The 13,020-nt window shown below is 36.3% G+C and overlaps 1 protein-coding gene across 3 annotated transcripts in view; it reads right to left on the reverse strand.

Annotated features, from left to right (window-relative positions):
- Positions 1 to 1,494: 1,494 nt before the first annotated feature.
- Positions 1,495 to 13,020, reverse strand: part of KCNN2 (potassium calcium-activated channel subfamily N member 2) — a 384,522-nt gene continuing 372,996 nt past the window's right edge. Inside the window, exons 11-12 of one of the 3 annotated variants that reach the window (XM_016147324.2) lie at positions 7,484 to 7,553; positions 1,495 to 4,796 (exon numbers count right to left, since the gene is read on the reverse strand). In XM_016147324.2, coding sequence (XP_016002810.1) covers positions 4,509 to 4,796; positions 7,484 to 7,553 — 358 coding nt within the window. In that variant the 3' untranslated portion in view covers positions 1,495 to 4,508. The remainder of the gene's footprint in view (positions 4,797 to 7,483; positions 7,554 to 13,020) is intronic. The other 2 variants (XM_016147331.2, XM_016147350.2) reach the window with 2 other exon arrangements.

Below are 13,020 nucleotides of genomic sequence, written 5' to 3' on the forward strand. Positions count from 1 at the left end.
AAGATGTAGTTTAGATTATCTTTATTTTCGTCTTTTATATGATTCCTCATCTACCACTTGAGGAAGATTGCTGGCGACAATCTCTCCACATATGAGGTGCTGCCTGAGTGAATGAGTGAGCATTCATTAGTGGGCCCAGCTGTAACAGAGGTAGATCAGAATCTGGGTGGCAACACTGAGTTCATTCTGTGACTTCATTTTTTTGTCATACCCACAAAGTGTGCTACAATGCTTGTGTACATTTCCTTTTGAGTTAAACTTATCTAGATTCCTCAAATGTTTTCATTCTTTTAGCTTAGCTGAGGACACTATGTTTTCACTGCTCCAAAATATGTTTAAGTGAGAGCATTGACTAATGAGAAATATTATCTTGTTTATGACTTTGTTTGTTTTCTATAGGGTGGGTAGGAGACCCCAAGGAAATTGGGAGAGACAAGAACTGCTTTCTTAATAAGGAGTGGAGAAGGCAAATTATTACCAAGTTGAAAGACAGGAGAAAGTCTTTCTCTGTTCAGCTACCTGTGGCTGGGGCCTCCTTCACACTCAGCTTTATTTCAGCTGCACCTAAAATCCAGTCCTTCTAACATTGCTAGGTTAGCATGTCGGTAATTTCTGAGTTGTCCTCCTCCTGCCTCCCACTACCGTCTGGCGACCATTGACATCGGGGCAGAGGAAAACACATAACTAGGAAAAAGGCTATTTTCTAGGGGAAAAAAAATCGAAGTATTTTTTAAAATGGAAAGGTATAATATCTGTGAAGTTACAATCTATATTCTCTGTTTCTGGGTTCCCTAACTCATGGCATATGTAACAGAAGCTTTAGAAAGCAGCATTGATGGTCCTTTATTTTTTTTTCTTCTTTACCCCAAGGAACTGACTCTAGCAATAGTGACAGTGAGATGGATAGAAGTTCTTCATGTCATGCCTCTTGTTCCAGGGGCTCCAAGCCTCACAAAATTTATTAGGATTCTATCTGTCAAATAAGCAGTTTGGTAATTTTTTCTTAGTGAATTGACTTGACAATTCAGTTAAAACACACAAACTAGATCAGTGTGCATTACTCAGACTAGGAGAAGTACATTGAGGCTCACGAACTACAGAGATGGATATGGAAAAGAAAATGAATTCTTTGGCTACTGTACCAGCATATCTCTAACAGAGAAACCAAAGACCTAGGTATAGAGAACAAACACCCTCCATATTACTGGACCTTATTCATGAATAGATTTTGTGGGATGCCAAAGAGAGAAAAGAGTATATCAGAATCACAAAGACAAAGTATACATACTTATTGGTATTCTAGACTACATTAAACAAACAAACAAACAAAAAACAGTGATAGGACAAGGAAAATGAATAAACTAATCCAGAATCCAGTCCCTTGACTTAATTAGTTAGACAGGTGAGGGAGGGAATTTATAACCTATATTGACATCTGTTACAAGTTACAATAAAATAGCCAGGTAATGGGGTATTCAATATTTGTTTTTTTTTTTTTTTTTTTTTTTTTACTGGAAACAGCAATAAAAAGTGGTAAAATGCCAGGCTTTGTAGAGCACCATTGCTATCTATCTATCTTTTAATTCTCATTTTGCAAATAAGAAAAAACAGAAAAAAAAAAAAACAACAGAAGGATTAAGGCCGTTCAAGTACATAGAGCTAGCAAGAGACAGAACTAATTTCCAAACATAGGTCTGACATTTAATCTCATGCTTTTTCCACTTTGTCACTCTACAACTGGGAAAAGTTGAAAAATAGGCAGGTAGTATTTTCATCCGTACTTGGAGATTCAAATTAAGTCTAACCAATTGTTTTTTTCTCCCAATTACCATATTCTGTTTGAAAAAAAATTATTTGATTATTCTAGATGCTTTGATGGAGAGTCTCTGGAAAACAGTCATCAAGAGAGAAGAAATTAGGAAGGAATTATATGAAACTACTTGTTAGGAATTTGGTTTATCCTCACTTCTTTAAGAGTATAGAATCTTCCTTCTGGTGACTAACCTGTGACACTGTTTCAGTAGGAGAAGTAAAGAAAATTATTGAGGAAGGTGGTGTCATTGTAATTCAAAACAATCTATGGTAGTCATATGCTTTTGTACTGGCTGCAGAGAAATAGGGAGGCCGGAGTGTGGTAGGCTGAGGTAATAATGACTACACACTCAGTCATTAGAAATGTGGAAAAACAAAATACAAATTAGAGCAAAGCTTATACCACAAAGGTCAGTCATTTACGGAGCCCTTAGAGGATTCTGGGTAACATTCAAAGCCACATGGAAGGAGATGTGGTGATGCTGGGTAAAGTAGGCATCATTCAACAAATCCCTGATAACAGTGTCTATGCAGTGGATGGGTCCCATCCTCTTTCAGATTGTGGTTATTTGGTATTTTTTAAAATATAGAGACAAAAGATCATCTATTTTTGTTGAATCATTACCAGTCTTCATGTACCTCACACATAGGAACAGGGAAAGTAAGATTGGTTTTGGAAAACAAAAAGAATGACATCTTACATGAACTGCAGTTACTGAGAAAGAAGAGAATAAATAAGGAATAATGAAATCTAAATTTAAATACTCCTCTTTCTTCAAGAGGAGTAATTCATATTCTTTCCATTGCCTTCTTGTATCCTGGGATGATGGTACTAATTGATTGGTAAAGTGACTTTAGACTTCATTATCTGCTACTCTGCCTTTTAGACACTGTAGAGGTAGGATACACAAGAATTATCTGCATCAACTGCAAGAACAAATTAATCATCTTTACAAAATTTCTCTTTCTTGCATCCAGTGTTTATACTAATACTTGATATATTCTTATATGCAACGCAGAATACATAAAAGAAAATTTTAATTTCATCCATGAATTAGAAATCCTGATGCAGAATTTTGAAGTTCATTTAACTCAGCAATATGTTTCTATAAGCAATGCTCTAATAGTTTTTCTTTTGCTTATTAAAGGACTTTCCAGGCCTTGACCTCATTCTACACAGACATATTGAAGATGCATAAATGAGCTTTATTTTCAGCTGCTTTAGATGGGTAATAATGGTAAGTGATTTTCATGCAAACTAAAGGAATCATACTTTTATGTCCTTGATCTTGAATAGAAATGTTTGATTTTTACATCAATTATGGAGACTAGCTATAAAAGTGATTTTATTCATTGAACTATGCAAGGTGATGAAATATATCACTCTAGTTTTTTGTTAAGGAAGAAAACTACTTGGTATGCAAGCAGCTTGAATGTCGTAAGGTACATTCCAAAGGGTATCATGTAAACAATAACAACAACAACAACAACAACAATGATTTCTCTGAAAACGAATAAGTCGTTTTTAGGTTTAGACCAACACAAGCAAGTGGGTTTAAGAGCTGTCCCAATGATGTGTCACCTCAGGGCAGTTCTTCCTGTAGACTCTGGCATATACCACCATGTGAGAGATTTCCATACTGCTGTCACTTCAAAGATGGTTCTTCTAAACCCAGTGGATTCTTAGAGTAAATTCGAAGAGAGATGTGGTTATGGCAGTAACTACCCAGTTCCCTTTTACTCACTAGAGTTTCATTACAGTGAAACTTACTAGATGCCATTTAATTCCTTGTACCAAAGATGTTAAGTACATGCCAAGAGTGATATGTGACATTAGGAGTTATGCTTATTTATGTTAAGTTGTTAGGAACTATGCAAATGCATGTGTATGATGCAAAACACTTAGCATGAACGATAGACCCTAAATAATAAATGAATGGATAGAAAGAGACAAAATAACTAGTTTAGACCCTAAAATTCTGCAGTATCAGTTCATAGACAAGAGTGTATCCTGATACTTTCTTCTAGTAAGTTTTTTTCGTAAACTTGGAATGAAATAATTCTAGAAAGCATCTGTGCTGCTTGTTTTTATGTTTTGCTAGAATTACCTCACTCTCCACATAATTTGGAAATAAACCAAATTAGAAATGAAACATTGTAAACTCAAAGAATAGTAAACGGAGCTAGGTCAGATGATTGTGTCTACAATATTTCATGAGAGAAAGTCTTAGTGAATAGGGTATAGAATAATTGAAAGTCTTTTTCCAACCACCCAAACTTTTGGAAATCAAAATTATCAACATGCACCAGATGATAGTCATTTACCTTGAAAATAATGAGAGAATTGAATCTTTAGAAATGTCAAGTGACCAAACCAGTATGTGCAGAAATTAACTTTTTTATTATATATCATATTAATGTAGTAGTAAAGTTTGTTTGAAGTGCATGAATAAAAAGTTAGTGAAATTACAGGAGGAACAATCTATATAGCAATAATAGGTGCATTCCCTGTGCATCTGAAAGAAAAAAAAAGAGTTTTCACTCATTTTGGCCTAAAACTTAGTGTTCAGGTTCCCAGGATTCTGACATCAGAACCCGGATAACGCTGATTAGAACCATAGGGGCTTTACAATAAAAGCTAAAATATTGACCATATGATGGCAAAAAGTCTTATTTTGTGGTTAACTGATTCTCTTCTAGCTACTCTCTGATGAAGTTGGTGGCGCTGTAGAGGAGGACCGCCGCCTCCTGGACGAGGACCGAGACCGCTCAGCGTTGTAGGTGACCTGCTTGTCGTAGTTCTCCATCTGAGCCTCAATGAAATCTCTCTGTTGCTGCCTGATGGTCTGGCTGATGAGTCCAGGGAGGGCATGGATGCTACCAATCAGAGTCTCTAATTTTGTTTCCAGGGTAACAATCCTCTTTTCGAAGTCTTCACTCCTTTCATTTAAGTCAGAAATCATGTCATACATGATGTTCTGGGTCTGGAAAACAGGATTGAGAGAAATAGAGGAACAAAGAACCAGGCTTAATTACATTGGTCCTGGAAGCAAACTGTCAATTCTCAGAATCTGAAGGCTGCTTGGTCTCTTTCGGTGACATCCAGGGTTAGGGGTGTCAACTTACTGAACACTTTACCTTACAAAGCAAATTCAGTGAGTCTATTCAAAGCTAGGATTTAGAATTGTAAGATATTAGGCATTAATGTGATCCACTTGCAGAAACTGTTCAGCTACTGCTGGTGGTACACCCAATGGTTTCAGTAGCGTACAGACAAACAAACATGTTTTATTTAATATTTATGTATATATCTTAATTGTTACAAAAGTTTGCACATCAAATTCATTTTGCAACATGTCGCATTAATTAGGACAAGGCTAAATTTTAAAAACAAGCAGATATAAAGAACAAAAAATAATAGTACAGATGATATTGAGATATAACAGAAATTTTGAAGGTGGAATATGAGTGAAGTTTAGGACAATGTGATTTGATCACATAATTGTAACTTAAAGCTCTAAAAAATTTCTGAATATGTTTTGCTCTCCTATGTTTCAAATTATGGCTCTCCATTGGGTCAAATAGTATTTTTAGAGTTACTCCTTGAGAAAAGAAAAACTAGAGCTACTAAAGTTACCAGACCACTTTGTTGGTTATGGCTTAATCAGATGCTAAGGGGTTTGAAAGAGGAAGATGTTTTTAGTGTCCTAGTGAATCTTGCAATTGATTGTCTTGATCAGAGGATATCCATAACTCTGACTCCAGTTATATCCAGAAGTGCCCCAGAGACAAGAAAAGAGGACCTCGGGACCTATCGGCATAGAGCCAGAGAGGGAATAAGGTGGCCAAGAAGACAGAAATGGGGATGTTAACCTTAGCTCTGTGCAGCCTTCCTTGAATTTCAGGCTCCTTTGTCTATGCCTCTCTCCTTTACCTCGTTTCCCTTTGCAATATGTGCTCTTATCCTGTTTAATAATCCTGTTTAACAACCTCTTAATGATGATAAATGAACTGATTATATAAGGAAGTTATTATTCAGAACACAGGCAGCTAGTCTGAGTTTGGCCATGGAGACAAATGCATTAACTTTATTTTTATTGTATAGTTTTAGACTATGTGAGCAACATCCAGTCATTCCAAAAATATTGAAACCTTGTGGCATGAACAGTCCTGAAGTTATAATAACTTACAATAAGTACAGCACTCAAGAATTAATTTGAAAGAAACAGAAGCTTGTCTCATAGATATACTTACAGTATCTAAAGTAAAATAATATAGCTATATAGTAAAATGACATATCTTATATATATTATTTCCAAGTGGTCTGGTTTTTTTTTTTTTTTTTTTTTTTTTAATAATTCCTATTTCTTTTATCAGTTAGCCCCGGAGTGATGTATTTCTTCATGATGTGTCCCAGTCAGAGTCATGGGTGCAAATACTGGCCGAGGATGTCTCTGAGCCTCATATATCTGAATTGCTCAACTTAAATGGATGATATATACTCTCCTAGAAGTAAGTCATTAAATACTTATCTTCTATTTATGAGATATAGAATATTCATCTTCAACATTTGATATATATTCAAGTATTGATATATATTAAAAGGAATATAATTTAGATGTGTTATGAGGCTTTATATGTGAAGTTTTATACATTATACTTGAGGCTTTGTAAAGCAAGGGTCCCCAACACCCAGGCCGTGGACTTGTACCTGTCTGTGGCCTGTTAGGAACTGGGCCACAGAGTAGGAGGTGAGTGGTGGGCCAGCAAGTGAAGTTTTATCTGTACTCGCAGACACTCCCCAGTGTTAGCATCACTACCTCAGCTCCATCTCAGATCATCGGGCATTAGATTCTCATAAGAGCACTGGTCCCTGGTGCCAAAAAGGTTGGGGACTGCTGTCATAAAGGACATAGTTGATTTATCAAACAAGAAAACATACAGGTCCAACTGAAAGTTGCCTCTTTCAAAGTAATTGTGTTAAAAGGCTGAACACTTACATAAATTTTACTCTAATCCATCCTTTAGAATTAGTTCAGGAAAAGGAAATTTTGTGATTGTTGAAAAATATTCATATTTTGAAAGTAGAGTTTACTTGGGAGGAATAACCAAAAATCGACAAGATACATCTTGTAAGTGTGACAGAAGAATTTGAGGACTATTAATGTACTTTTAAAAAGGTACAATTTTTAAATTATGAAAAAAATGAACCATAAATTGTAAAGTGATCACTTTTTTTGAAAGACAGCTTTTATTTTAAGATGTAATTTATGATATTTATTTTAAACTCTAACTTTACATTCTTCTGAGTTTGCTTAAAATACATAGAAAATAGTTGTATTGATAGGTCCTATTTAGTCCTAAACCTCACAGTTAAACCTGGGGCATAGTTCTGTTCTCACAGGGATGAGACTGTAATACAAATAAGAATCCAAAAGATATTGTCTCATATTCTGCTTACGTTTCTTACTGTACTTCCAAATCACTGCATGTAGAAATACCTTTAGATTGCAGGTTGAAAAATGTATATAGGCAAAGAACATAGTAAGTAAAAGTTTTAAAAATCTCTTTTAGGGCAGTTTGTGGTGGCCTCCTCCAAAAGTATTATTAATTAATGTGCTGTGGTTAATCACAACAGATATAATCATGAGGGCTGAGACCCCAGGCTTACCTTTGCCAGGTCTACCAAGGTATTTGCTTGGTCATTCAGTTTCCTCTGCTCCATTTTTACACTTCTTAATCTAAAAGACAGAATCTGAAGTCAGAAATTTTCCTTTCTTTCTATGGGTATCGTACGCCTTGCAAAAAGCATGCACAAAATTGACAAGAGCAAATAACTGCATGGATAATGCCTTGAATATTCGGGGTAAAGTCCAAACTGGTTATGTATCTGGTACAATGAGAAGCATGCTTCCCCAACACCGCAAAAAGGAGAGAGAGTAAGAGATGAGGTGTCCTTAGGACAGCTATTCACCAGGTAGTTAAAGTTGAATTAAAAAAATAAAAAAGCTCATAAGGATTTAACCATATGAGAAAAGCCAAAACATTCCTTAAAGCCCAGTATCGTGACAAATAGACATAGGAAGAAATATGCAAAGCAACTGGAATTGCATCAATGTTGGAGCAGTGAGCGCCTTCCTATGCCTACGTGACTAGATACAGGTGTTAGCCCTGTTTAGTCTGAAATGGATTGGGTTAGGTATTTGAACCTGATGAAACACAGTGATAAGTGAGATTCTTATTAGCAAAAATAAAACTTTTATTCAACCAGCAGCATGATAACTCAAACCACATAAGTCTCTTAGGTTTCATTGTATTTCACTTGACTTTTATCTTAAACTGCCACTGAATTTGAAGGGAAGACAGACCATTTCCTTGAGAGAGATTCCCTTAATTTTTATTGTAGATAAAAGTCAGAGGACAATTAAAGTATCTGACAGATGGGCTCGTTACTCATAAAGTTACTTTTAGATACTTTTAAATGTCATTGCATATATCTGATTGACAGTCAAAAAGCCACTGTTTTTTTTTTAATCTTTCTTAATGAGAACTCTTAACTGTTCCTTAACTGATATACTATAATATTTCAACAAATATTTAATTCAGTGCTTACTATGGTAGCAAGAAATGAAGATTTTCCGAAGAGAAAAAAGTGCTCTATTTTTCTTTAAGCCAACAATGCAAAGCCTTGCTCCAAAAGAGAAGGTCTCTCTGAGCTACTTAATGAAAAAGAAGAGAGAGAGAGAGAAAAAAAACTATGCTAACCTTATTACCTTGATGATGACTCATTTTACAAAGTACAGTGTTAATGCTGGAAAGAATACTTTTTATTATTTCCCAATTTAAATTAAAGGTAATTACATAGAAGAAATAAAAATTCACAGGGCAAGATTTTACTGCCAGGGAGATTTTCGTAACAAATGTTCACGATGCTCAGTGATTATATTCTGAAAGTAGGAGATTCAATATGTTACTAAATCTGCTCTACAGTGAAGATTTAGTTCCTTCTGCCAGTAAGAGTTTAACTGACACCTGCTACAACATGCTCTTTAACAATCTAAAACAGTTTAAGGTTATAACTTGTCATTGAGACTATGTGTTTCTCTATTAGAACTGGGAACTGGGTTAATTGGCTTTTTTTGTGCAATAGAGATAGAATATGTTCCAGTCTAAAAAATTTACACACATAGATTTAATTCTAATATGTTGCTGAGAAATGTTTCCCTAACTACTTACAAGGGATGTAAGTCTTGATGTATGCCTTTTAAAAACAGCCCCCCCCCCAAAAAAAAAAAACCCACACAAACTTTAAATATGTGTCGGTCACTATAGACAAATGTTTCAGAGAGAATAACAACATCAGACATGGATTCCATCCTCTCCCTTGCCGCTATTTGACCGTCAGTTTCTTCAGGTATGAAATGATGTAGGTTAGGTTAGGACAGCATTTCTGAAGTGCTGGGTTTATCCTAAGAAGTGTTCTAGATGATGAAGTGACACTCCAACAAGATATTCAACAATACTAAAACAGATGGAGACAGTAATTCCCTCCAGTTCTCTTCTAATTCTTGATTATTATAAGAAAAATGTCTCAGCCTGGTCCTATCCTGTTTTTATCTTCTAACACCTGCTATCTTCTGCTTTTTAAAAAAGAGCAGGCTCTCAGCTCAGAGTTGTCAAATGATATTTGCTTTACCTCTCCATGCTGGGAATGATATAGCTCTAAATCCATTTATGATAGAAATTTAGATCAAGCTTTCTTTTCAAATTTAAGTAAGTAACAGTATAGTTGGCACGTGAATAACTGAAGATTGGGATCATCAGACCAGAAGCCTCCAGCACCTTGTGAGTGCAGAGAAAGGCCTGAACTCAGCAAGTCTGGTGGAGGGGCCAGCGCTGGTCCTTTCGCTGAGATGAATACTTCATATTCCAAACAACAGAGCCTAATTTACTTCTCTTGGACTACTATGTTTCTGACAGTAGAATTTTGCCCATTTTATTTTCTACTAATCTGGAAAGATGACTTAGAGTAGCCCTGTTTGATTGGAATTCCTTTAGCTCCCTGAGATATAGAACTGGTAGAAAAAGCCTACTTAAGCTGCAGCTGCCAGAATAAAAGGTAACATGCAGATGTGTATTTTACTCCCCTCTCCCCCCGCCCCCCAAAAGAATAAGAAACATATGTTGATTTCTTCCTCGTGAACTTCACTTATCACAGGAAAATATCATGATTTTGGATCACAATTCCATAGCAGCAATCAGACTACTAAAATTCACAAATAAAGGATCCACTTGGGTGCATGCAGCCGGTAGAAAATTCTGCAAATGTTGAAAGGAGCGGCTCACACAACTTACTTCCGAGCTCTATTTTCATTTTGTTGAAATAAAAAGACAAAACAAAAGAAAAGAAACTGTAAAATATTCTGGAACAAAATATTACAGTGTGGCGTTCAGTTGTGCACAGGGGGCTCGATTCATTGGCTGGAAGATGCTGTTAAGATTCTGCAAGATTTTGGCATATTGATCAAAGAGAAACACTATTCAATTATGTTATTATCTCTCTCCGTTGCTGCTATTCTTCCCCCACCTGAAAGCCCATAGTTTCTGCCAGAACTAGAGTTTGGAAGGAGGAACTTATATAACATCATCTTGGCCTCTTTGATACATGATGTTCAAGTAAACAATAGAAAACATTTTTTTGCTTAGTATGAATGTTATATGGTTAAACAGACAATATTTTAAATACTAGGATTATAATGTCTTTTTTTTTTTTATTTTTTTAAGGGTTACATCTCTTCTGAGATGGGACTATTTAGAAGCCTGGCTTTCTGAAAGGTAGGTAATGCAACTCTCTTTGTTACAGAAATTATATTTATTGAATTTCTTGGCTCTGAGACAAGTTCACGTTGATTGATGGGTCTATAGTTGAGACAGAAGAATGATAAACTTTAAAGGTAAAGCTGCTACCAGAAAAAGGGTGAAAAGTTATAGAAACCAAATGCTTCATGGCATTAAATGATAATCCAAAAAGACAGATAACATTACTGAAAAGAGGATACAAGCCTGCAGAGTTCGGCATCCATCAGAGACTAGAGAGATCCTGTGTTGGGGAGAGAGGCTATGAAGCTTGGAAAAGAGAAAGAGAGTTGAAATAGGGGGGGCCTGGCAGAGCATAAAAGAGAGCTACTGAAAACGCTCTCAGGACAAATCAGAACAGGAGAGGCCAGGAGAGCTCTAGCAAATGAATTTGTAAATTTTTCCTCAACTACAATCTGACTTCACCCAGTGCTGACAGACTAAGCTGACAGTCTCACTGGATGTGAACAGTGGGCAATAAAGGCTTTGCCCTTAGGAATCGAGCCCTATGTGCTTTCCTTTATGACTACACTAAGTTAAAATAAAAGATAGTTATGCATAGTTAGAATAATCTAGCCAAACGCAGCCCATATAAATTCTCAGTTGTATTTTTTCACAAAGTATAAGGTCCCTCCCACTCAGAGGAAACCCAATTACCCCAAGACTAATTTTTAAAACAATTCAGAATACTTTTGAGTTGCTTGGAGCTCATCTGCTTTCAAAAGTACTTGTTACAGAAGAAAGTGAGAAATGTCTGAAAGAAGCAGAGGAATCACAAATGGTTTCCTCTATTACTCTATCCAAAAGCAGCATGCTGAAGGACCCAAGAAACCAATGCCACAAAGCCCTTATGGTCAAGTCAATATGTGTAGCAATATGCCAATGGCCTAGGGATAGTTTCCAAACTTAGTTCACTAGAAGATTTTTTTCCTAACATTGTTTTATAAAACTTTCCAAACCTATGGCAAAGTTGAAATTATTTTATAGTGAACACCCCTAAATCGTCCCCCAAGTTTTCGAGTGTGAATGTGTTTGGAGCTTAAGAGTTCTAAACAAAATGAATATATAAATACCCAGCATTTACACATGGCTACATAATTACATTACAAAAACTGTCGAAGCATTTTTTTTTTTATTTTTGGTTATATAAAAATTTATCAAAGGCATCAAAGGCAAATAAGAGTTAATTATACATTTACTAGGTTACACTGGAGGAAAGAGGCTGTGTGGTTACTGGCCATGTAGACTGAGCACACTCGCCCACTTCCATGCCATCTCATACCCACAAAGGTGAGTTTTCTTTTTAATATACTCAAACCGTATAGGCTAGTATTGAAAAATTAAAAGTACAAAGAATGATTTCTCCAGAGTATACTGTGAATATCTTTTGCGCGAATTTTGAGGTTACTGTGTTATATGGATTCGGTGGTGTAGCAGAGGTGTGTCAGGTGGCCCTTGGGGAATAGGCCTGTCCCCAGACAGGAAGAAAGGCCTGATCAAAGCAGAGGTGATGGCTTAGCATCTCCTAGGGGCCTCTCTTTCAGGTCTAAGCTTCAGGGAATCAGGATGTCTAGGCAAGTGCTTCTTGTTGCTGGTTCTCAGTCATAAATGTGGCCATAGCCTCCAGGGAGCAGCTCCCTCTTGCGAGCCAGCTCTAATACAATGTTCCTCTCTGGGTGTTTTTTTTTCCCCCCTTTTACTCTTTCCCAGACTTTAAAGGAGTATTATCTTAAAATTCTACCCTTGTCTTTTCCTTACGATGGGATAAAAAGCACAGTTGTATGTCTAGTTTAGTCACAGGGCTAGAGGAGAAATGTCACTTCGGTGGCAGTAATGGAAAAGAACCTGAGCGAGTAGCACGAGGGCCAGCTACGCTACCACGTGTGTGGTCTCCCTCTGTCTTGGATTTCAGAGTACCTGAATTTTATTTTCATTAAGGAAGGTTGCAATTTCTATGTAGTACAGATATGGCCATAATTACAGACATTCCACATTTTCAGTGATACTTAAAAAGGCAGTTGGATGGACAGGTGCAAGGGTAGAATGTGAATGCTTAGTGATTTCCTACAGAATGTTAGTGTAATGTATTACATAGGAATTATGAAAATATGTAAAATAAAAACTTCATCCTCAGCACTTTCTCATCAGCTGTACTAGTTAGCTCTGAAAAGACATATCTCACTGTATAGCCAAAAGACCTAGTATTTACCCACCTTTCCATGATTACCCTGGTAGGCTGCATGAGAAAAGCCACTTTTCTAACCTACAAATGTGGTCATGTCTGCTCTTCCCCATTTCAGAGTGGCATTAGGAGCAAGTCTACATGGCATCATAATTGCATATACTCACGGT

Source organism: Rousettus aegyptiacus, unplaced genomic scaffold, assembly GCF_014176215.1.
Source record: "Rousettus aegyptiacus isolate mRouAeg1 unplaced genomic scaffold, mRouAeg1.p scaffold_m13_p_8, whole genome shotgun sequence".
Lineage (NCBI taxonomy): Eukaryota > Metazoa > Chordata > Mammalia > Chiroptera > Pteropodidae > Rousettus > Rousettus aegyptiacus.